Genomic DNA, 21,583 nt, shown 5'->3' with positions numbered 1-21,583 from the left:
TTTATATGTATATCGCAGGTTGTTTCTATGGCCTATTCAAAGTGAATATAGAACTAAGAATCATACTATACTTCCAATAGACCTTTACTTAGTTCCTTACTAAGTTTACATACACTTACATAGTTTATTTTTGTATGGAGTTAATCTTCTCTGATCGTTATATAATTCAGCATTCTAACTAATTGCATTCTTCTTCTCATTTTTTGCAGCTGAATATTATGGAAAAGGCGAAAGCGTACATTAAAAATGAACTTCGTGGCAGCAGCGCACCACTGCAATCCGAGCCAACAGCAACACCACCACCAACGATGCCGCCGGGGCAGAGTCAGCACGCGGTCGGCGCGGAGCTGATGCCATCGCCGCTCGGTGGCTATCACAATAATATGCAGCAATATTATCCAGCGCCAGTCCGGTCCACGGGCCGTGCTTCGGCGCCGCCCGAGCACATGACCGCATCCGTTTGCTTTGTGTGCGGCGGACATGGCAGCTACGAGGCATTGCGCGTGCGCGCCAATCCGGAGCGACCGAGCGAGCCGCATTTTCCGTTCCTGGAGCGGCACGAGCCGCCGCAGGGTGTGCCGCCCGTGGCAGCCGGCCAAATGTACGTGATGGCCTGCATGCTGTGCTTCCGCCTGCTGCACGAGCAATGGGAGGCGTTCGAGAGGCAGAAGAAGCCGCTGCTGCAGCGCATTTATCACATGAAGCGCGTGGATGGCAAGGGCTACATTGGCGCCGATGTGGCCACGCAGAGCGAGTATGCGGCCCAAATGCTGGGCCTCAGCGCCGAGCACCTCAGCCAGAACGGACTTGCTGAGCTGCAGAATGCGGCGGCAGCGCCTCCAATGGATCCGTATGCCTTGGGCAGGCATTATGCTGCTGTTGGGGCGCCGCCGGCTGTGTCGCCGCAGCAGCATCAGCAGCCACACCATAGTACCTCAAGGAACACCTCGCCCGACTATTATCCTCGCAATGCCACGCCCACTAGCCACAGCCAGGGCTACAGCAATCACAAATACCTGAGCCGGCCGCAGTCGCGAGATATGCAGCTGCCATCGCCCCTGTCGCGGCCGCCCAGCGAGCCGCCAGCTCGCACCTCGGCCGGCTCCAGCTCCAACTTTGCGCAGCACAAGTTTAAGCTGGCCCAGCATAGCTATCAGCAGCCAGCGCCGCCCCAGTCGCCGGCGCAGTACCAGCCCGCCCAGTACCAGCAGCTGCAGCAGCAGACGGCCGCCTATCACATGCTGCAGCAGGTGGCCGCCGTCTCGGGCGAGCCGCAGGCCCATTACAAAGGCAATCCGTATAGCGCGCTGCCCGGCGTCGGGTCTAGCCTGCCGCTGAGCGCGCAGCCGCCCAGCCTGGAGGATGACAACGCCACGGTGCTGGATTTGCGTAATTCATCAGCGGTAAATGCCGCACCTGCCGCAATGCCCACGCCTGTGGTCACGCCCACGCCTCGCAGTCAGACGGGCAGTGCATCCGCATCCACTGCCGAGGTGGGCATTCTAGATCTGTCCATGCCCGACAAGAACTCCATTACGGAAGTCTGCTATGTGTGCGGCGATGAGCAGCGTCGCGGCAGCCTCGTCGAGCTGAGCACCGTCAAGCCAAAGGAATCCCGGCTCGGTCAGTCGGTTGCCTACTTTCCGCTCTTCAACGAACAGCATCCGCGACCAGCGCGTTCGCGTCCCAAGGATCCACGCGGCATGATTCAGGCCTGCATGCCCTGTTACGAGGATCTCATGCAGCAATGGAATGCACATCAGGTAAGCTCAACTAAAGTATTAAACTATATTTGATAAACTAGTGATCTATTTGTGATCAAATGATATTGTATTTCCTTCATAATTTAAAATTGAATGAAAATAAATTATATGTAAGTTTGTCTACTTGTAGTAAAAATAAATTTCTTTGTGATAGCAATTTAGCCTGTCTTAAATTGTACTTCCAAGTCGATCGTAATTTGAATATAGAGATAATATACAATCATATAAAATAATCGAAAATGTTCGTTCACACATAATAGGAATTTATATATTATAAATATTTATAAAATATATTATAATATTTTTTAAAGTAGCCATATTTTCCTCAAGCATATATATTATTAATAATTACATAAATAATATTCATTTTTTAATACTAATTATAAAAAATAATAAAATTTATTCAATGTCGAATATAAGTATGATAAATATATTTTTTTAAATTATTAGCCAACTTTTTTCAAGCATAAATATTATTAGTTATTAAAAAATATTAATAATTTTTTTATTTTTATTATATAAAATCAATAATATTTATTTAATATTTACCAATAATTATGCTTGAAGAAAATTTGGCTAATTTGAAAAATATATATCTTTATCATACTTTCGATATTGAAGCACGGACACGTCTTAAGGAATTCTTTATATATTTTGATGTAGAAATATCTAAACAGAAATCTATCGCTTAGAACCATGTATAGGCCTTACTTTATTACCTTGCATTTGGGAGTAAATATGACATTCAAATGATAACAAATTCAAATATATATTGCATATGCAATAGGTAGACCTCACATTGGGACAAACCCAACGCGTGGGCGACTAAAAGCAAATAGAGAAAAGAGCATTTACGCAAACAAATTTGCGAAAACAGTTCTTTCGCGTCACACGAATCAAAATAAACAAATTGCTGCCGCTGCGCAGCTGAGGATGATGTAGATGGGTACAAATCGTGCTGATGATGATCAGAATGATGATGCTGATGATGTTGATAATGATGATGATGATGTTGAAGATGTGGTAGGGTATGGCTGAGATGGGATGGGATGGCGCCGTCAAATGACCCCGCGTGCTGTGCGATTAATCAGTGGATTCGATGTTGGGAGTTAACCAGCCAGAGGACTGAGCTCCAAAGAGAGAGAGAGAATTATCATGCCCATCATATGTGACTCTGCTCGCTTTGGTGGGAATTTTGACCGCAGGGTCGCTTGTGTTTCTGATTAAAATTTAATAGCTTTCCGCGATTATTTGTCTGTCTCTCTTTTTTTATTTTGCGTTTCTTTTTTATTTTATTTCTTATTTTATTTCTGCCTCTCGATTTATGTTATTTGTGTGTGTGAAATGTATTTTTGGAGTGCTTCGCCTGCGCTCTGTCCATGACAACTCGTTGATAAGATTGAGCGCGAAGCGAGAGAGCTTCAATTTGAAATTAGAATTTTCGGTTGGGTATTTATAGAATTTCTGATTCACCTAAATAAACAGGCAATTTAATATTTTGTGTCTATGTAAACGGAAAATAAACAATGAAATGTGCAAGATTGGCGAACGAATTCGATAACCGGTTAAGGCAATTAAAGCCGATTTAACCCAAACGATTTAACGCGGAAATAATTCATTTTTAAATTATAGAGATTTAAGTGATTAAGCTGAAAACGTTGCTTCAGCTTATTGGTGTTAATAAATATTTATTGCTGATATTTAAATATAGTTTTTCCAGCTTTGATTGCTCAATCAATTATCAGCTGCACTGATATTCAAATTGTTTTATGGCATTGTTTTATTATCAATTTCAAGGAATTTCTTTAATATATATTTATATTTTATGTTATGTTTTATTGATAAATATGTGTCTTAGAATTATATAACTAATAGATGTATTGCAAATAGAGAGCAAATGCTTTCCAAAGTAATTTACAGTCGATTTATTTTTGCAAGTAAGCTTTCTATGAATTCTTCCCCTTAACAATGTCTCTTTTATAAAAAATTGATTTGTGAGATTACGGAGCATCCTAGCTCTTATATTTCGAAAGAGATGGAACTTCTGGCTACTTTTCTCTGATCTGACAACTAAAAAAAGGACCGAGAGTTTCAAATGTGATTTTAATGCAGTATAGGATATCATGAGAAGTATATATAATGCAGTATAGGATATCCATGAGGATACAATGCCTATCTTCTCTCTTCAATAAAATGTTGTAAATCAAATGTCCTGTACATAATATTACTTAAACGACTATCCCACACTTTCCAATGCTTAAATGTTTATCTGATTTGTAGATATATAATTTACAAGTCAAGTCTTGTTTTATTAGCGCCAATATAATATTTATAGGGTGCAGTAGATATTCATTGAAATGTCTGTTCCAGCTGGAAGATCAAAGAAATGTGAATAAAATATATATTCATGCTTTTATGCATTTTGCTTTATGAATCAACTGATTTACAGGCGCATTAGGCATACAAGCCCAATGTACTAGATTGCACCATATGAACGTTTATAAAAATCAGTTCCAGTTTGCATGACTGACTCATGTTGCTGGACAAGCTGTCTAATGTGATAAAATCTTTATTATATTTGCATAACATTTACAAACTCAATTAAAATATGGCAAATTTAAATTAATATTATTACCAAAATTTGTGCTTTGACTTTATAATTATTTATATATAATTACAAATATATATGTAATTATAAATGTGATTTGATGAAAATAAAATCTTTTCATTATGTGCAATAAATATATTTATGGCAGTTAAATAAATATTTTAAAATCCCGTCTGGCAATAGTTTCCTATCTATTCTTCATTTCTATATTTATTTATTTTCTTTTTTGCTCTGACCCGCCGCCCCAGTATTATTATCTACTTAAATTGCATTGCGCAATGTTATCAAATAGATAGAGGAACCGAGGCTGGCTGCCTCAATTTGTGGCATTTTATTTGAAATTTATATTCAAAGCGCAAAATTTGCAACACGCCATAAAAATGCAAAATTCACAGCTGCCGCTGGAACTGGAACTGGATGGCGAATACAATGTGCAAAATGCCGAATAAATAATTAAATGCCATTAATTGGAATTGTGTAAATTTCAGAGAGGAACACACACACACTCACATACACAAAGCAAATACATACACAAAATGCACATAAAATAATAAATAAATAAATGCAATAAAATTGCAAATGCTGCAATGCGACTGTTTGGTGGCGGGCTGTCAAAGGGGGCTGGGGAATGGGAACTGGGTGGCTGGGTGGCTGGGAGTGACCGCCTGAGGTTGTGGTGGGCGAGCAGACCTATTCAGTTAAAATGCGAAATGAATAAATAATCAAACATTGCAAATCAACGACGAGGATGGCAACCGAGCATCATCGAGACAAATTAATTAAATTTAACCTAGTAAAGCGAGCAGCGCATTTCAAACGCGAAATTTTGTTGGCGCCAAGCCAAATCAACCAACGAACAGACGGACGGACGGACGGACGGATGTATGTACGGACAGACCTCCCGCCACTTAAATGGCTAGCAGTGTGCGAGGAGGGTGGGACGGGGACTCACATTAATCGCAATGACGTACGCAGATTTCCATACAGTCAGTCGACTCGCATCGGGGTAAGTGCGAAAAACCATTTAATATTTATGCCCATCTTTAAAGAGTTTCGGGCAAAAAGCGAATCCAAATTTAAACGAATTTAAATCGATCTATGTGTGGCCATTGCCAAAGTCTTTTTCTTTCCCTTCTTTTTTCTCGCTTCATTCAATTGTGAATAAATAAAATATCATGCCAAAACGGAATGTGTTTAATTGTTGAGCTTGACTGCCAGATACTCTTTAGTTGACGGAAGTACAAGATATATAATATTTATGTGTATATGAAATAGGTATATTTGTATATGAATATTCAGTTTATATGAATTTTCGGTAATACGAATGATGTGATAGTAGTAGTTCAATCAAAAAGATTGAATCATTGAATGATGTGGTTGGTAGTACGAACACGCGAATAATCGAGTGATATTTTTTTCGATTTTTCGATTTGCCTGAAATATAGTAGCATTTAAAGCTGTAAATATTTAAATATTTATATTAATTTTATATATATTTTATTATATTATAAATATATATTTAAGTGTTTATATAATTATTTAAATGAAAAAGTAAAATTTTCAATTTTGTTCTTTATATATAATAATTTATCTATTTATTTAATATGCCCTAATATCAACTCAAATCTACAAAGCCCATCCTCAATCCAATCTATATTTTCAACGTATAGAGCATACACACATCGGCGTACAAATATTTCTCATCCCAAGTAACATAAACATGTGTTTGCTATCTTTTATAGCCATGGAAATAGCGTAAACTATTTGCAACTGCCGATATAGGCGATCTGGAGATATAAAAACTATATATATAGATGAGTTCCACGGATTTGTGTTTACACAAATTCGAATGTGAATAAACAAAAGCGTGCAAAGTATGCGCTATGTAAATATTAATTAATGATTTGATTTTATACTTTGCGTACATTTTACAGCAATAATTTGCACTTAATCAAAATTATTTTTAATTAATTGGCTTGCTTACTTGCTCTTTCTCTCTCATTCTCTCTCTCTCTCTCTCTCTCTCTCTCTCTCTCTCTCCGGGCTATTATTTTCCCCACCAATTGCATTTATTTTTAACTATGCTGAAAATTTAATTATGACAATGACAACAATGACCCACGGTGTTTGGTGGCGTTTAAAAATTGTTGGCCGCTCGCCAATGAGGCGATGCAAAAAAGCAGATGAAACTGGTTAAAGAAATGATACAGAGAACGGAACAGAGGAATTCGAAATGTTTCGCTTGAATAGGGGAATACCCTGTACGAGAGACAACATAGATATATACGTTCAATGTTTATATTTTATAGAAATATGTTGGAGGAATTTCAAAATTTTGTTTTCAGAAGAGATACAAAAGATAAATATTTAAATAACAAATGAAATTGAGTAAGAACGTTTAAGTCGAGCGAAATCGACTGAGTATTCTTAAAAAAATACTTAAAACTTAATTGCTTTAGCACGCAATGTTATGCCACGCCTCAATGGATTAACTATATAATTAAAATTTTATAGAACAAAAACAAAAGTTAAACATGTTTATCTTAGTGGTAAAGCGTCTAACATTGTTACTAACTTGGGTATTTTCATATAGACCTTGATCTTAGACAATATGAGATGTTAAGGATTATCAATTAATTATAATTTGTCATATTTTCAAAGTTACTGTCAGATCTGTATATTGAATATCGAATATTAAATATTTAAGAATTGTCAGTTCCATTGCTTTCATGTCAAAAAAAAAAGAAGAAAATTGTAAATATTTTTGTACATTTATTTAATATATAAATTTGGTTATTCGTAAAGTTTTTAACAATTGTTGGTAGCAAAGCTAGAAGCACTGAGTACATTTTAAACGGCCGGAAATCATATGGTTAATCGTTAATGACTAAGACTAAAAAATCAATGAAATTTTGCTGGGATGGAGAGAGAAAATACAATTTGGATATATGATAGTTATAGACGAATAATACTTATAGAGATAATTTAGCGGTTTTTGAAACACGACAGCTTTATACAACGACATAAAGCTTAAAGTGAACCGATGGGCGGAACTGGTTCATTAAATGCAAATCGGGCAGCTTAGAGAAAGAAAGAGGCAGAGAGAGCAGCGCTAGTACAAAGTCTCCCTTGTATAGAAGCTGTCCCACACCACAAACTCTTTGCTCTCCGGCAATGGCTTGAACTCCAGCTCTTCAGAGATATTCAGGCAGAGCTCCGAGCCGCCCGGACGCACTGGCTCCCATTGGATGGGCTCGATCAGCGAGCAGTTCGGATTGCCCGTCGCGGCGAACGATGTCCACATGCCGACGAGGCGCTCAATGGTGCGATACTCAGCCGAGGCCTTGTCCAGTTTGTTGGAGAGGAGCGTGTAGAACATATAGGATATATCATCGCCATGGCATACTCCACGCACATGTCGCCCGCATTTCAGATTGCGATAGTGATTGTAGTGCGGCGAGTCCATGTCAAAGCGGTACAAGTAGGTGGGCGTGGCTGGGGCATAGGCGCCACGCGCGAGCAGCGTGCGATGAATGCCATGCCAGAAGTTCTTGATGCTCAGTATGCGCAGACACTCAAACAGCTCCATGCTGGCCCGATCAGCATCGTCGAAATAGGCCAACTTGAGGCGGCGCAGCTGCTCGGCCAGCTCGTTGGCATCGATGGCATCACGGACGGGTCGTGGAATGATGGCCTCAAAGGCCTTTAGCATATGTTCCTTGTCCTCCAACGTGGACTGGTAGCTGAACAGTCCCTCGAAAGAGGTGCCACCAATGATGAGCGGTATCTCATTGCCCCAGGCGCTGGCCAACAGCTCGATATACGGCCGGGGCACGACGCAGTCGTCGCTTGCATAGGGCTCGACGACGGGCCCGAAGGCAATTATCTCATACTGACGATGCTCCTCCTGGGACACAATCGCATTGCAGTACTGCGCCAGCTGATGCCCAGATGCGCCTCTCAGGAACTGCAGCAACTGCTTTTCATTGCCGTCCTCGCCCTTATAGCCCAGGCGTTTGGCCAGTCGCTGGACAGCGCCTCTATCCGGCTGGGTGGACCATTCGCAGAGCGCCGAGCCCGACTGCACAATGGCGCGATGGAACAGGCCGCGCGCCTGTTCCGTATGCATCAGCATGTGAGCGGAGGCACCGCCCGCGCTCTCGCCCATCAGCGTAATGTTGTTCGCATCGCCATTGAAGCTGGCTATGTGATCGCGCACCCAGCGCAATGCTAGCACCTGATCCTTGAGACCCGCATTGCCGGGCACCTGCAGCTCGGGATCCTTAAGGCTGAGGAAGCCCAAGGCGCCGACGCGATAATTAAAGGTGACCAATACCACATCGTGCTTCATAAAGTAGTCCGGCCCGTAGATGTCTCGCGTGGCACCGCCGATCTGAAAGCCACCGCCATAGATCCACACCATGACCGGCAAGGGGCTGGATGATTCCAGGCGTTTGGCATACACATTGATGTACAGGCAATCCTCCGATCCCTCCACCACACTCGATATGGCGTTCTTCTGCAGCGGCTGCGCTCGCGTGTGGGTGCAGTCCTTAACCCCGTCCCAGGGTTGGGCTGGCTGGGGCGCACGAAAGCGCAGCTCGCCCACCGGCGGCTGGCCATAGGGTATGCCCTCAAACGAAAAGTAATGCTCGCCATCGTAGACGGTCTTGCGCTCCATGCCCTTCACCTTGCCGCATTTGGTCTCCAGCACTTTGGTATGTCCGGTGCTCAGACGATACTGCACGACCTTGTGGCCCACCGCCCTAAATGAATGGAATAAAATTTATGAAATTTATGAAATAATTGCTGAATTGAATTTGCTTAGCAGCGACAACAAGAATGTTAGGGTTGGAAGTACTCGACTAGGAGATACCCTGTAAATCAAAAATTGATTTAGTACTGCACTAAGAGATACTGTTATTTAAGCAGCAGGGGAGTACTCGACTAGAAGATACCCGTAAGAAAATATTGTTTGCTCTATATATGTATACATAGTTACATTGTTAATAATATAAAGAACATAGTTTTATTATCAATAATATTGTTAATAATAATATTAACCTTAATATTGTTAGAGTTGGAAATACCCGACTCGTTGGAATACCCTAGCACCCCTAATGAGCTACCATCTGCTGTATATACTTATACATGTCAACAAATACATATACACGCACACAAAAGCTTTCACGCTGTTTGCCTTGCAATTTGCGCTGTAGCTGAAGTGTTCAACAAGTGGGTAACTCAGATAATGGGGGATATTTCCCTTGGAAAAATATGGAATGGTGAGAGATATGCAAAAATAGCTCAGACTTGATATTGATTTCAATCGATTTCTGGATAATATATCGATTTATTGATATCGGATTATTTATATATATCAAATACCATCATATTTTAGAAAATTTCTTCTACACTACATGGCGTCACACCTCCTTTGACCTGTTGTATACAGTCTAACAAAACGCATATACCCCAAATTTCAATTTATTGCGATTACAAACACGTTGAAAGTCGCGCTTTACGCACTCGATTTCTTTATTTATTTGATTTTCCAATTATAAACTTTGAATTATTCATGCCGCATGCCGAAAAATAACTCAACTTGAATGACGAGCAATGCTTAAGCGATATTTGACTTGACTCGCACTTTTATTCTCCGAATGAGAAACAAAGCGAAGTGAAAGTGCAAAGCTAATAAAAGAATTCTGAATTTTGATATTAAAATCGTCAAATATTTCGTGAATTTAAATAATTGAATAACATAGTTAGACCTTTGGACCGGGCTATATCTTGAAATATATAATCATATATAAACGGACAGGCGGACAAACAGATATCTTCGTCAAGAGTCTAGTCTCTATGCTGATTAGAAAGTTTATAGAAAGCCATGTGAGCTTAGTATTAATAATTTGTATCTCATATAATCTTTAAGTGTTTATATATGAGATACTGAAATATATATATAGAATATATATAAAACTGAGATTATTCTATAAACATTGTCTTGAATTGGAATAGTTCTATATTATTCATTTTTCTAGACTCTTCAAATGTATTTGTTTAGCCATATTTATTTAGGCCATTACAATGGGATTACCAAGAGATAACTTATCTATGATGGAACAACAACATTAATAATTTAATAATAATATTATTATTATGTTAGCCAATCAAATGCTACGACTAGGAAATGCCCATCCATAGCCAGATGAAGAAGTAACTTTGGGCGAGCTGGATTTCCCACTTACTTTGCGGCTATCTTTACTTTCTCGGTCACACCCAGGCGCAAATCCATTTCTACCGTATGTGAATATATATAAATATATATATATATATACTTGTTTATATATATATGTGCATATATATATGCTATATATATATGTATATATATATATCTTGAATCCGAACAGAACTGTTCCGCGGCACTTCCTACGCGCTCGAACGCCAAACAGACACTAAACTGTTCGCACAGTTTTGAATGCCCTGTTCCTCTGGCTAACTGATTAGATAAATTCGCGCCTAACAGCTGGCTACATAATATGTGTGTGTATATATATGTACATATGGATATAGCATAATATTAAAGCTGATTTTGAAGTGATGAAACTGTTTACAAACAGAAGTCAAATGGTTAAAGGTCAAATTGAAATGGAAAGAAAGAACCAAACTTCCTTTTGCAAACAAATATATACATACATACCTAACTATAAATAAAACTCAACATATACAAATGTAACCAAGTGCGGCGCTGTGTATGTGAATGTGTGTGTGTGTGTGTGTGTGTATTTGAGCAACAGGGTGGTTTCACAGACACAATTAGGTCATCAGAATAGTTGAGACTCGAGGCGCCATTGCCCATCAACAGGCAGCGTCATCAGAATGGTCTGTAAAGGCCGCTGTGACAGCAAACTTGACTAAGCCTTGCAAATATATACACACATACAGACAAGCATAAATATATATATATGTATATACAAACACACACACACACACATTTATTTATATATCCAGATGTAGCTGATGAGTCATGAGCTCATTGACTCTGCTTTTCGCAGCTCCCTATTTAGAAATGTTTGACATTAAGGTTCAACTTTTCGTTTAAAGTGTGAAATAAATTAAAAAAGAGAAGAAAAACGCACACACACACACTCACGCAAATAAGAATCCAATTAGATGCTTTGCAAAATTGAGGCGTACAGACATCGCCGCGGCATAAACAAGGCACACATTTAGCGAAAATTCTGAGCATAATAAAATGATAATTAAAACATTTCTGTAAGAGCTGAGCATGATTTGTATACCCAGGGAAAATAGAAAGCGTGGGTATGTTGTTTTTGTTAAACTGTTTGCAACTGTTAGCAGGAAGTGAGAATGACTTTAGCTCTATGTTCTTTGATTATTACCCGTAGCTGAAGTGAATTAACCTCGTCTCGACTAGCTAAAATCGGTAGCTATATGTATTTTGCAATCATTTATAATAACTAAAATAGCGCTAAGTAAGTCTTATTTCTCTAGTGATTATTTACTATATAATATAATTTTTTTATTTTTATTTTTATTTTTTGCATAGACAAGAGTAGAGAATTTTATGTTGTTGATTTCTTATTCATTATACTCAGCTTATTCAATATTTAATGTAAACATGAACTCAGTTTTTGTTTTATGTTACGAACAAGTATTACGCAGTCAGCCGTGTCCCATCAAAGTTCTTCATTGTTTTGGGAAACTCGTGTAACTTAAAAGCTAATTTTTAAGTGCTCTTTTAGAAGAGCTATTGAATTAACTGTGAGCAAGTTCAGCAGCTTGTGAGCGATAAGCAGAGTAAATTGTTTATTATAGTTTCAAATTATTGATCAAATGGCAAGCTATAAAACTTAATGGAAGAGAATATATCATTTTTGAACAACTAAGTAACTCAAAAGATCGAATCATTCATAGGCTATTGAGCAAAAGTAATTATTCTGCATCGTGGAGCTTCAAGAAGTGTATTCTTTTCCGTTAAATTCCAATTTTACTAGTTTAATTTAAAGTTCTTTTTGATTTGAGGCAGATGCAATTGCATCTTTTATCCCGTTTCTCATCTGCTGCTCTTGAAAACTTGGAGTTGTCTCACTGGACTCTGCTTTGTTGAAATTGCCTTTAGAGTGCGATTCCCTGTGGGTTGCCCCGGCAATGACTCTTAACTCCGTGGCCCTTGTCTTCTGCAACCTGACAACCTACTTGGGCAACAACCAGAGAGAGAGAGAGACAGAGAGTCTTGGCTGGCTTGTTTGTTTGTTGTCAGCCGAGCAAGTGTTGACTGTCTGCCAAGTGTCGTCTTCTGCTTGTGTTTGTTGCTTAATGTGATTATTTCACACTTGGTCTGGCTTTGAACTAACATTTCATTGGGCTCCATACAGTGTCCCACGCGGGAGTCGGATTCCGTGTCGGATTTGTTGCCGTTGTTGTTGTTGTTGATTTTCTTGTTGGTCTTTGAGTAGTTTACACTTGAAAACATTTTAGGGCTAACTCGATCTATGTGTGTATGTATACTATAATTACACTACAATTTCTATTGAATGCTTACACTAGCATAAGTCTGCAATACTAGCATAATACTATCATATCAGAGGGTCTTAAGGTATTCTAAAGTTAAACGATTGCAATTTCGATTGAAAACCGAAAGAACTTGTATATAATGTTAAAGCTTTAAGATATTCTTAATACTAAACAGCAATTTCTATTTGAGTTAAAGTTGTTTAATGAAAATATACCTATTATATCATATATAATAAATATATATAAATATATAGTAAATATTTTAATAATATAAAAAATTATTAAAATTTCTAATCATATGTATTTAAATTTTATTTTTTTCATATTTACTACTCTTCTAGACTTCCTCTATAAGGAAACTTTACGTAAGAGAGTAAAGGGCGGCTGGGGCTGTAAAGCAATGCTACAAATAAAAACTTATAAAAAGCTTAGAAAAGGTTTAAAATTAAATAAACCTCGCATTTAATTAAATTTCCATCATCTACACCCTGCGTCTGTCCAGGTGTCGCATGGCATGGCACTGTCTGTTGTCTGTTGTCTGTTGGCTGCCGTGTCGAACTCTTTTATTTCAAATGCTCGGCGTGAGTGCGTCTGAGTGCTGCATACCCTGCATACCTCAACTGAAAAGATGGCGAAGGTGAGCCGGGGGGCACTGTTGCCATGGCACATTGTGCAGATTGCGTTTGCAGCTTTCGTTGTCGGTGTTGCCATCGACTAAATAAATAAATAAATACACAATGCAATTTAGGTATGCATGTTTGTTCGTTTGTTTGTTTGTTTGTTCGCTTCATTCTATGTGTCTGTGTGTGTGTGCAATTGTTGTTGCTTTGCCCCGGTTGTTGTTGCCGGCGCCAATGCAACTGCACACTGACTACGCATCAACAAACAACGCACACACACACATACCTAGTCATACATAAGCACACACATACATGTATCCTGCCTCGACCTCCAAGTACCAATGCTTTACATTTGTCTCTCTCTGTCCCACTCTCTCTCTTTCGCTCGCTCGCTCGTTACGTTGTCGTCATTGACTCCCATCTTCATCGTCGTCGTCGTGGTCGTTGTCGTCTTCTTCTTCTTCTTTGCCTTCTTCGTGTTTACATGGCTGCCGCCCACTGTTAAAGGTGACGACCCCTTCTTGCCTTCTCCGCATCTCTTCCTCTCTCTATGTCTCGGTCGCTTCTGCTTGTCTGCTGTTTGTTTTTGCCTTTCTTCTTCTGTTTGTTTGTTTTTGCTTGCCTGCCCTTTTGTTTTGCTGTTGTTAACTGGCAGCGCGTGTACAAATTGTTATTCGAAATTTCCAGGGCTGGGCACATGGCGAAAATTTGGTTCCGCCATCCTGCATCCTTTGGCATTCTAATAAGAAAATTGTTTGGAATTTTTGTTTTACTTTTCTCTACTTTTTGTCTTCATTGTTTAGCAGCTTTTTAGTTTAATCCTGAACGTCGTTTTCGTTTTTATTGTTCATTGTAACAGCTAGAAAAGAACCAGTTCATCGGCGTTCACTAGCTGGCGCACGCACTGGCTCATTTGATGGCGCTTTTGCTTGTGTGCTCTTTCGCTTTGGTGTTTTTGTTTTAGCATTCGCCGCTTCAATTTGGCTCGTTTAGCTTCGGTTTCATAGCTGTTGACGCCTCGTGCCTCGTTCTCTGCTGCCCACGACGCGTCGACGGCTGCGACTGCGTTGTTTGTTTGCATTTGTGTTTTAGCTGCGTTCCGCTTTGTTTTCCTTGCGCCCGCAGCACATAAAAACAACAAATAGTACGTACATAAGCAGCAGCAGCAACAGCAATGACTACAACAACAGCAACTGCTACAGCAGCAGCAGCAGCAGCAGCAACAACAATAATAACAATAACAGGGCTCCGGCTCTATCAGCTTTTTAGCGCGACGTCGCAGTCAGTCAGTCGTCGTCGGTTGTCGGACGCAGGCGTAGGCATTCCAATTGGGACGCACGTTTCGAACTCGAATTCCCGTTCAATTTGTTTATTGGTTCGGTTCACTACGTCGTTTTATTATCTGTGCGTGTTTGCCTGTGTGTGTGTGTTCGTGTGTGTGTGTGACGTTATCACGCACCAATTGCGGCAATCGCTTAATGAGCACTCACACTTTCAGCGGTGTCTGTGTGTGCGTGTTTGTATAAAACAAAATTGATAAATGCACAGCGTCAATAAAAAAAAAATAATAAAATAAAATAAAAGCTGTGTGTACATACATATCTGACATACAAAAGTATTCATATGTATGTATTCATGTTTAAACAATATTCAAGCGAAGTGTGTTAATATATTTTAAAGCAAACAAAAGTCACGGTTGTCAATGCGGTTCAATGTCTTCTGCCTGCTCTAGAGCTAGCAGAGCAGAAGGAACCGACTGAGATGACATCGACAACAGCAGCAGCAACAGCAACAGCAACAGCAACAACGACAACAACACAACAGCAACAGTGAGCGCAGCAATAATCGCAACGGTAGCCGGTAACGGTGGCATTGCCGCAAACTGGTTTAAGCCAAAAAGAAAACAACACCGATATATCAATGGCAGCGACAAAAGACGCCGGGTCTGTTTAAGCCATTGCCTGATTTTGCACTAGTGATTCAGAATTCAAAGATCACAGCGTGATCAAACGTGTGCACGTGTAAATATTGTGACCGTGATACATCAATTTAAAAAACATAAATAATAATACATAAATAAATAAAAATATAAATTAAATGAATATTAAAGTTAAAGTAACCAAAAAAAAAAAATGCTAAATAATTTAATGTGCTGCAATCAACAGCAATTACAACAGAGACAATTGTCATTGTCACGCTGCCATCTCTAATAACGCCCAGCGATTGTTACTCTTATTAGAGTTCGCCCGGCCATTTTGCAGAGTGGAATTGCTTTAACCTCTCTGCGCGTTGGCCTTAGTGTGCGTGTGTGTGAGTGTGCGCATTTGTCTATGTGTGTGTGAACTACATGAATGTCGTGTACGAAAGGTGCTTGAACAAGTGCGCGCAAGCCAAGTTATAATAACATTAACAACAGCAACAACAACAACAACAGCAACTACCGTTTTGCGCGTTTAAAACACGCGGCGTCGACGCCTCGCTTACTTGGTTATTTCTGTATGTGTGTGTGTGTGTGTGTGTGCGTGACACGTTCGTGTTTGTGAACCGTTCTAAAAATAACCGTTTCATGTGCAGTCGCTGCTGCTTTCGCTGCTGCCTCTGCCTCTGCCTCTGCTCAGTCAACGACTACAACGTCGCGTCGTCTTTTGTATTTGTATTTGTTATCGGTTATTTAACTTGATTTATTTGCGTGCGACTGTTGATTTATGTCGCCTGAATGGGCTCACAGCAGTAACAATAACAATAACGGTTACAATAGTAACAGCAATAATAATAATATTAGTAGTAGCAGGAATAATAATAGCAACAGCAGAGTGCGAGCAACAATAGCGGCAAGCAATAACAACTGCAACAACTTTAGACCAAGTCGCACGCACATTGTCATTTAAGTGGGTCAGACCTTAATTGGCGCACCCTGCCACCTCTCGTGCTGTCTCGCTCACTCACTCACTCACCCAAGCGACAGCGAACAGCAGTTGTTGTTGTTCCTGTGCGAGACTATTCAAGGCCACGCGCCTGCGATTCGTGCTTGATTTATCCTTGCATACTTAAAGGATGAATTGGGTTTTATAGGCAGAGCTAATGCGATGATTAATTGATATTAGTTATATTTTATGGTGAATTCGAGTTGCTATTGATGGTTGCGTATCTTAATGATAACAACAACAACAAAAAAACTATTTATTATTATTGTTGTTAATTCAGAGCTGGTAAAGCTCATTGAGAAAGTGATGCAGCGTGGCAGGTGGCATGGTTTATGATCGCGATTCCATTAACTCGGCTGACGTTGCATGCAGCACATGCAGCACACCTATGCAGGCTGCACACACACACATATGTAATTAGCTACAACTTAATCTGCAACGCCATCATCATTTCGACTTTGGGGTCTATCACCGATCGCGTGCGTGAGTTTCGTGTCGGGAGGCCGGCCTCCAGTCTCGTTCTCATTCGCTCGAAACGGATGCGGATGCATCATCTGGCCGTCTGTCGGCATGTCGTCGTCTGTTGTTGCATTTTGCACGCCCAAATGCACAACAGCAGCAGCAACAACAACAACAACAACGACAACACTTGCCATTTGTTTATATCAGTTTCAATTTAATTGAATTTTTGTTCGTGTAGTAATTAAGGTGTTGCCGCAAATAAATCGCAAATTTATCAACAAAACCGCAAAAATGTGATTCATACAAATGCGGCTTTGATTCAACGTGAAAATGCTGTGAAAATAGCTACATACAAAAATAAATACATTAAAAAAAAAAATTATTTATAATATATACACAAAACAAATACAATTATGAGATAGCAACTCTATCAAATTGCTTGTGATTAACTGTAAACGTGAATATATAATACATATATCTGACAATGGCACAGAATCTAACTGTTGTCGTCGGCGACAGCTCTAAAAGCAGCGATGCAGTCGCAAACGCAGCAACTGCAGCAGCCGACACAGCAGTTATCAATTTCAAGCCAAAGGATACGAATGGCTGGAGGGATTATAAGAAACTTAAGACCTATCTCATCCTAAAGGAACAGCAGAGCGAAAAGGTAATTGAGCAGCAGGTGAAGGATATTGCTAGAAAGATAGGGAGCTCTTCTATAAGGCTTGTTGCAACAAGTTTTAAGATAATTAAAGCTATTTATTTATGAATAAAACATAAATAAATGGAATAAATTTGATTGGTTATTATTATGAATACACTTAAAATAATTGATGCGAGTGTATAACAATATTTTATATTCATTTAAATTCTATAGAATTCATAACCAATTAAAATTAAAATTTGATTGGATTTGTTACTAGAATAAATTACAATGTGTTCAATTCTCCGAACTCACATTGTCAAACTGTCTCAAAGAAATATTGTTATGAGATGTGATTTGAAATTCAATATGCTCCTAGAGATACCCTGTAAAGAAATGTTTAATTTGTCTTACAAAGCTCAGATGAGCGATAATCGAAACTTTCTTTGAAAAAACCCGAATCTAAATTCAAGGTTTCGTAAGGTTTATAGAAGTTTTTGTGAAATCTAGTTACGTTATTATAATTAATTTAATGTAGGCTCATTTTATTTATTTATTTATTTATTTTGCATTATTTTTTCAATATAATTATTGATTAGGCTATTAAAAAAAATTTGTTTATATATTCGTATATTCATTAATCAATTCGCATTTTCAATACTCACCAAGAAAAACCTTTTCAAAACATTACAAAAGCTTTTTCATAGGAATATTCAATGCATAGAACTTCATTTTAAATTCAATGAATATTTAATAGTGGCTAGAGAAAAATCCAGATCGTAGATAACTCTGAGAACGGAAGCAATCATTGCTGATTGCGCAACTTGATTGGGAACTTCCTATAGCTCTGCTACAATTCACATACATATACATATGTACATGATTGAGAATATTATCATATTGAGCGTATCGAATAAATAATACATTGTGTATTTAGCGTTAATAGATAACGCAATCTATGAGATAAGTGGAGAATGTTGGCATAATTACAAATATCTATTAACAAATGAACGATTGGATGTTACTGTTGTATCAAGTATGGAACTGTACGATCTATTAGCCATGCCAATAGAGGCAATAAAACGTATTCGTATTGACCCAAATTTCCAACAAGTAAATTTATTGTGCTCTGACATCGATGCATATTAATCGAGTAAATAAATAAATAACTAAATGCATAGAACATGTTGCTGTTGGCATTGAGAATTGCAAAAATAATTCAAATTCAGATAGAGCAATTGCACAATACGAAAAAAAAAAAAAAAAAAAACATTAAGAGTAGAGATAAAACTGAATTTGTTTATTATAGTCGAGATATAATAAAATCTAATAAATGCCTGGGAGTTTTTTTTTTATATAATTCTATTTTTAAATGGGAAATTTAATGGTAATATATTAACGTAATAGTAGTAATACATTAACGAAAAAGTTGTTGTTTTCTTATTTATATTTTTTATTTTATTTTATATTATTTTTATTTTTTATATAATTTAAATGAAGAAAAAAAATTTATATACATATAAAGAGAAATACAAATCAGCTTAGATTCGTAAAAAAATACTTTTTTCTTGAAGTTTGAACTCAAGAACAAACGCCCATCTCTCTATGTCTCTGTCTCTGTCGCTCTCACGTTGGCACTGTAATTAACAAGCAAGCAATCAAACAAAAGGCGAAACAAAAGTTATAACCAGAAAAAAGAGAAGAGAAAAAGTCTCTTCGCATAAAGTTATTAAACGGTCATGACCCCCATTTTGAAAATGCTTATCAACAACAACAGCAACAACAACAATAAGAACAACAGCAACATGGAAACCGAAGCAACAACAACTGCAAAAAAATGTGCGGCAGCTGTGTACAAGTGGAAGAGGGACAGCAAATGAAACGAATGAACATGAAAAACGAGCATAAAAAAACAGAGCGCACGAAAAATGACGAACGTGTCCGCTTAAGCAAAGAGCAAGGGCAAGGGGAGGGGTAGGGAGAACGCAGAGAGCCAAAGTATTGTGAGTGGCGGATAGAGGGCAAAGATGGGAGAGCCGGGGAGCGGGAACGGAAGCGGGAGAGTGAAGAGTGCCGCCAACAGAAGCCAACGGCGCAGGCGACGCCATTTGACCGCTCGGCGTCGGATCAATAAATATGGATGACTTGACGCTGTCCAGATTGATATGTGCACACACACACACACACACACACAGACAGAGGGGGAAATTCAAAATGTGTGTGTGTGTGTGTGTGTGTCATGGACTGTCAGTCGTGCCCGGGACGAGTTGTGTAATAAAAATGCGCGCATATCAATGTCAAAAAATCTGACACACAATGGAAATAAGAAAAGTAAACAAACAATTAAATTGCTTAGTGCCTAATAAAATAAATGAATGCCGGTTGAGTTTGCGTGTTTGTCTTAACCAGATACGACTGGAAACGGCAGACAGCTGCCCAGATACGAAACTCTGTCTGTCTGACTGTCTCACTGTCTCTGTATAGAGAGATATGTACATTTGATATTTATGTATGAATATATATATATATGCTTGGCACAGATACAATTTGAGCAAAGTGGAGGATTTGCGAACAAATAAACAGAGTAAACATATATAAATAAACACAAATACACGCACACACGCACACAGAGACATACTTGCATGTAGGTAGATACGTCTGTTTCTATGGGAGCTACTTGAGCGTATACGTAATATATCAAATGGCTCTTGTCATATGCTGATGGACAGGCCATGCGAATTAATTTGACGATGCTTATGAGCAGCTTAAGTAGCAACGGGTGCTCGTCTCTATGTGTGTGTGTGTGTAACAATCTGATGATGTTTATCGCTCATATGATCAACATACATTCAATTAGACGAAGAGCCTAAGCTAAACAGTTAAGGATTATGTTCAGAGTTCGCTTTGCCTTGCCGTAAAGTTGAGTTAAGGGCATAATTTGTAGGCCTAAAAACCATAAATTATCGGTTTTATTGCCACGAGCAGCTAAAGTTTGATGATGATGACTACTCAACTGATTGATGATCGATTCGCGTCTTGTCATAAAAATTGTAAATGATTGTCACTCGTTTGATTTGGTTTATCGCATTTTCAGCTTTTCAACTTCATTAAAATCTGTTTGCCTTTTTAGCTTACCTAAATTGTAATAGAGCTTTGTACTTTACTACCATATAGTTGTCTGTTAAACAATATAAACAAATACAGTCGAGTCTCGATAGTTCTTACCCCACTAAATCGATAATCGCGATAAATCGAAAAAAAAATTGATCCCCTTGAAAGAAATTCGTTCTCAATAATTTTCGATAATATGAATTTCTGTGAAAATTGAAAATGAAAACAGATCCCCTTGTTATTTCGAATTATCGGTATTCTACTGTATATTTGTATATGTCTATATACTTTTGTGTAGCCTTCTTCTTCTAAAAGATTAAACGGTTAAAACTAGGAAAATGTTCTATATTCCCAAGTTTTATACGCAGTGCTTCGCCTATAGTACGATATAAAATCATATGTTTATAAAACCATATATATACAGCTAGAATCATATATATACTTTTAATGACCTATATGAATATACCAAGAAATTAAATAGTTTTCAAATTGATTCGTGTTTACAAAACAAATTTTAATGTTCGTTCAATTCTATATATATTTTTATATAATTTTAATTAATGTGATATATAAATCAATCAGTTTGTAGCTATATTTTATCTTTTTAACACTCATTTATATTTCGTAAATCTTGTTTAGGTTATTAGCAAAACCATTTTTAATTTGTTTTTGTTTGTTTTTTTTTTTTTTTTTTGGTGTTAAGGAAATGTTTTATTGTAGTACTTGAAGATTGATTTATTATAGCATACAATTTGGTAAAAATGCAAGCAATGCTGACATTATAGATGAAACGAAATTAAATGAAATAATTTATATCATGTCTGTTCGGATGCTGGATATTTCCGCTTGTAGATGGAGTTAGTTCAGCATTGTTTTGCTTTCAAAAACTCATTTACTAACAATAAATTGAT

At 38.3% G+C, this 21,583-nt stretch overlaps 2 protein-coding genes across 5 annotated transcripts in view; one reads left to right on the top strand and one right to left on the bottom strand.

The window, feature by feature from the left end:
• LOC6580543 (putative uncharacterized protein DDB_G0291608) overlaps positions 1–21,583 on the top strand; it is a 97,764-nt gene that overhangs the window by 13,902 nt on the left and 62,279 nt on the right. For 3 of the 4 annotated variants that reach the window (XM_015164254.3, XM_002006338.4, XM_032730528.2), the window contains exon 2: positions 210–1,763. In XM_015164254.3, the coding sequence (XP_015019740.1) occupies positions 219–1,763 (1,545 nt within the window). In that variant the 5' untranslated portion in view covers positions 210–218. Of the gene's footprint in view, positions 1–209; positions 1,764–17,330; positions 17,586–21,583 lie in introns of those variants that run through there. The other variant, XM_015164256.3, reaches the window with a different exon arrangement.
• On the bottom strand, positions 7,127–10,825 carry LOC6580545 (esterase B1). The gene is made up of 2 exons (XM_002006340.4): positions 10,623–10,825; positions 7,127–9,137 (listed from the first exon to the last, which is right to left on the bottom strand). Exons 1-2 carry the CDS (start codon positions 10,667–10,669, stop codon positions 7,484–7,486), a joined length of 1,701 nt encoding a protein of 566 aa, XP_002006376.1. The 5' UTR covers positions 10,670–10,825; the 3' UTR covers positions 7,127–7,483.

Source organism: Drosophila mojavensis, unplaced genomic scaffold (genome assembly GCF_018153725.1).
Source record: "Drosophila mojavensis isolate 15081-1352.22 unplaced genomic scaffold, ASM1815372v1 contig_81, whole genome shotgun sequence".
Lineage (NCBI taxonomy): Eukaryota > Metazoa > Arthropoda > Insecta > Diptera > Drosophilidae > Drosophila > Drosophila mojavensis.
The sequence above is the reverse complement of the archived record's forward strand: the minus strand, read 5'-3'. Positions and strand labels throughout refer to the sequence as shown.

Bases quoted from the DNA above. Each gene is read 5' to 3' on its own strand.
- LOC6580545 (XM_002006340.4), bottom strand. From the start codon at position 10,669: ATGGATTTGCGCCTGGGTGTGACCGAGAAAGTAAAGATAGCCGCAAA. The intron at 9,138-10,622 runs GTAAGTGGGAAA...CCATTCATTTAG, and splicing joins AAAGTAAAGATAGCCGCAAA to GGCGGTGGGCCACAAGGTCG.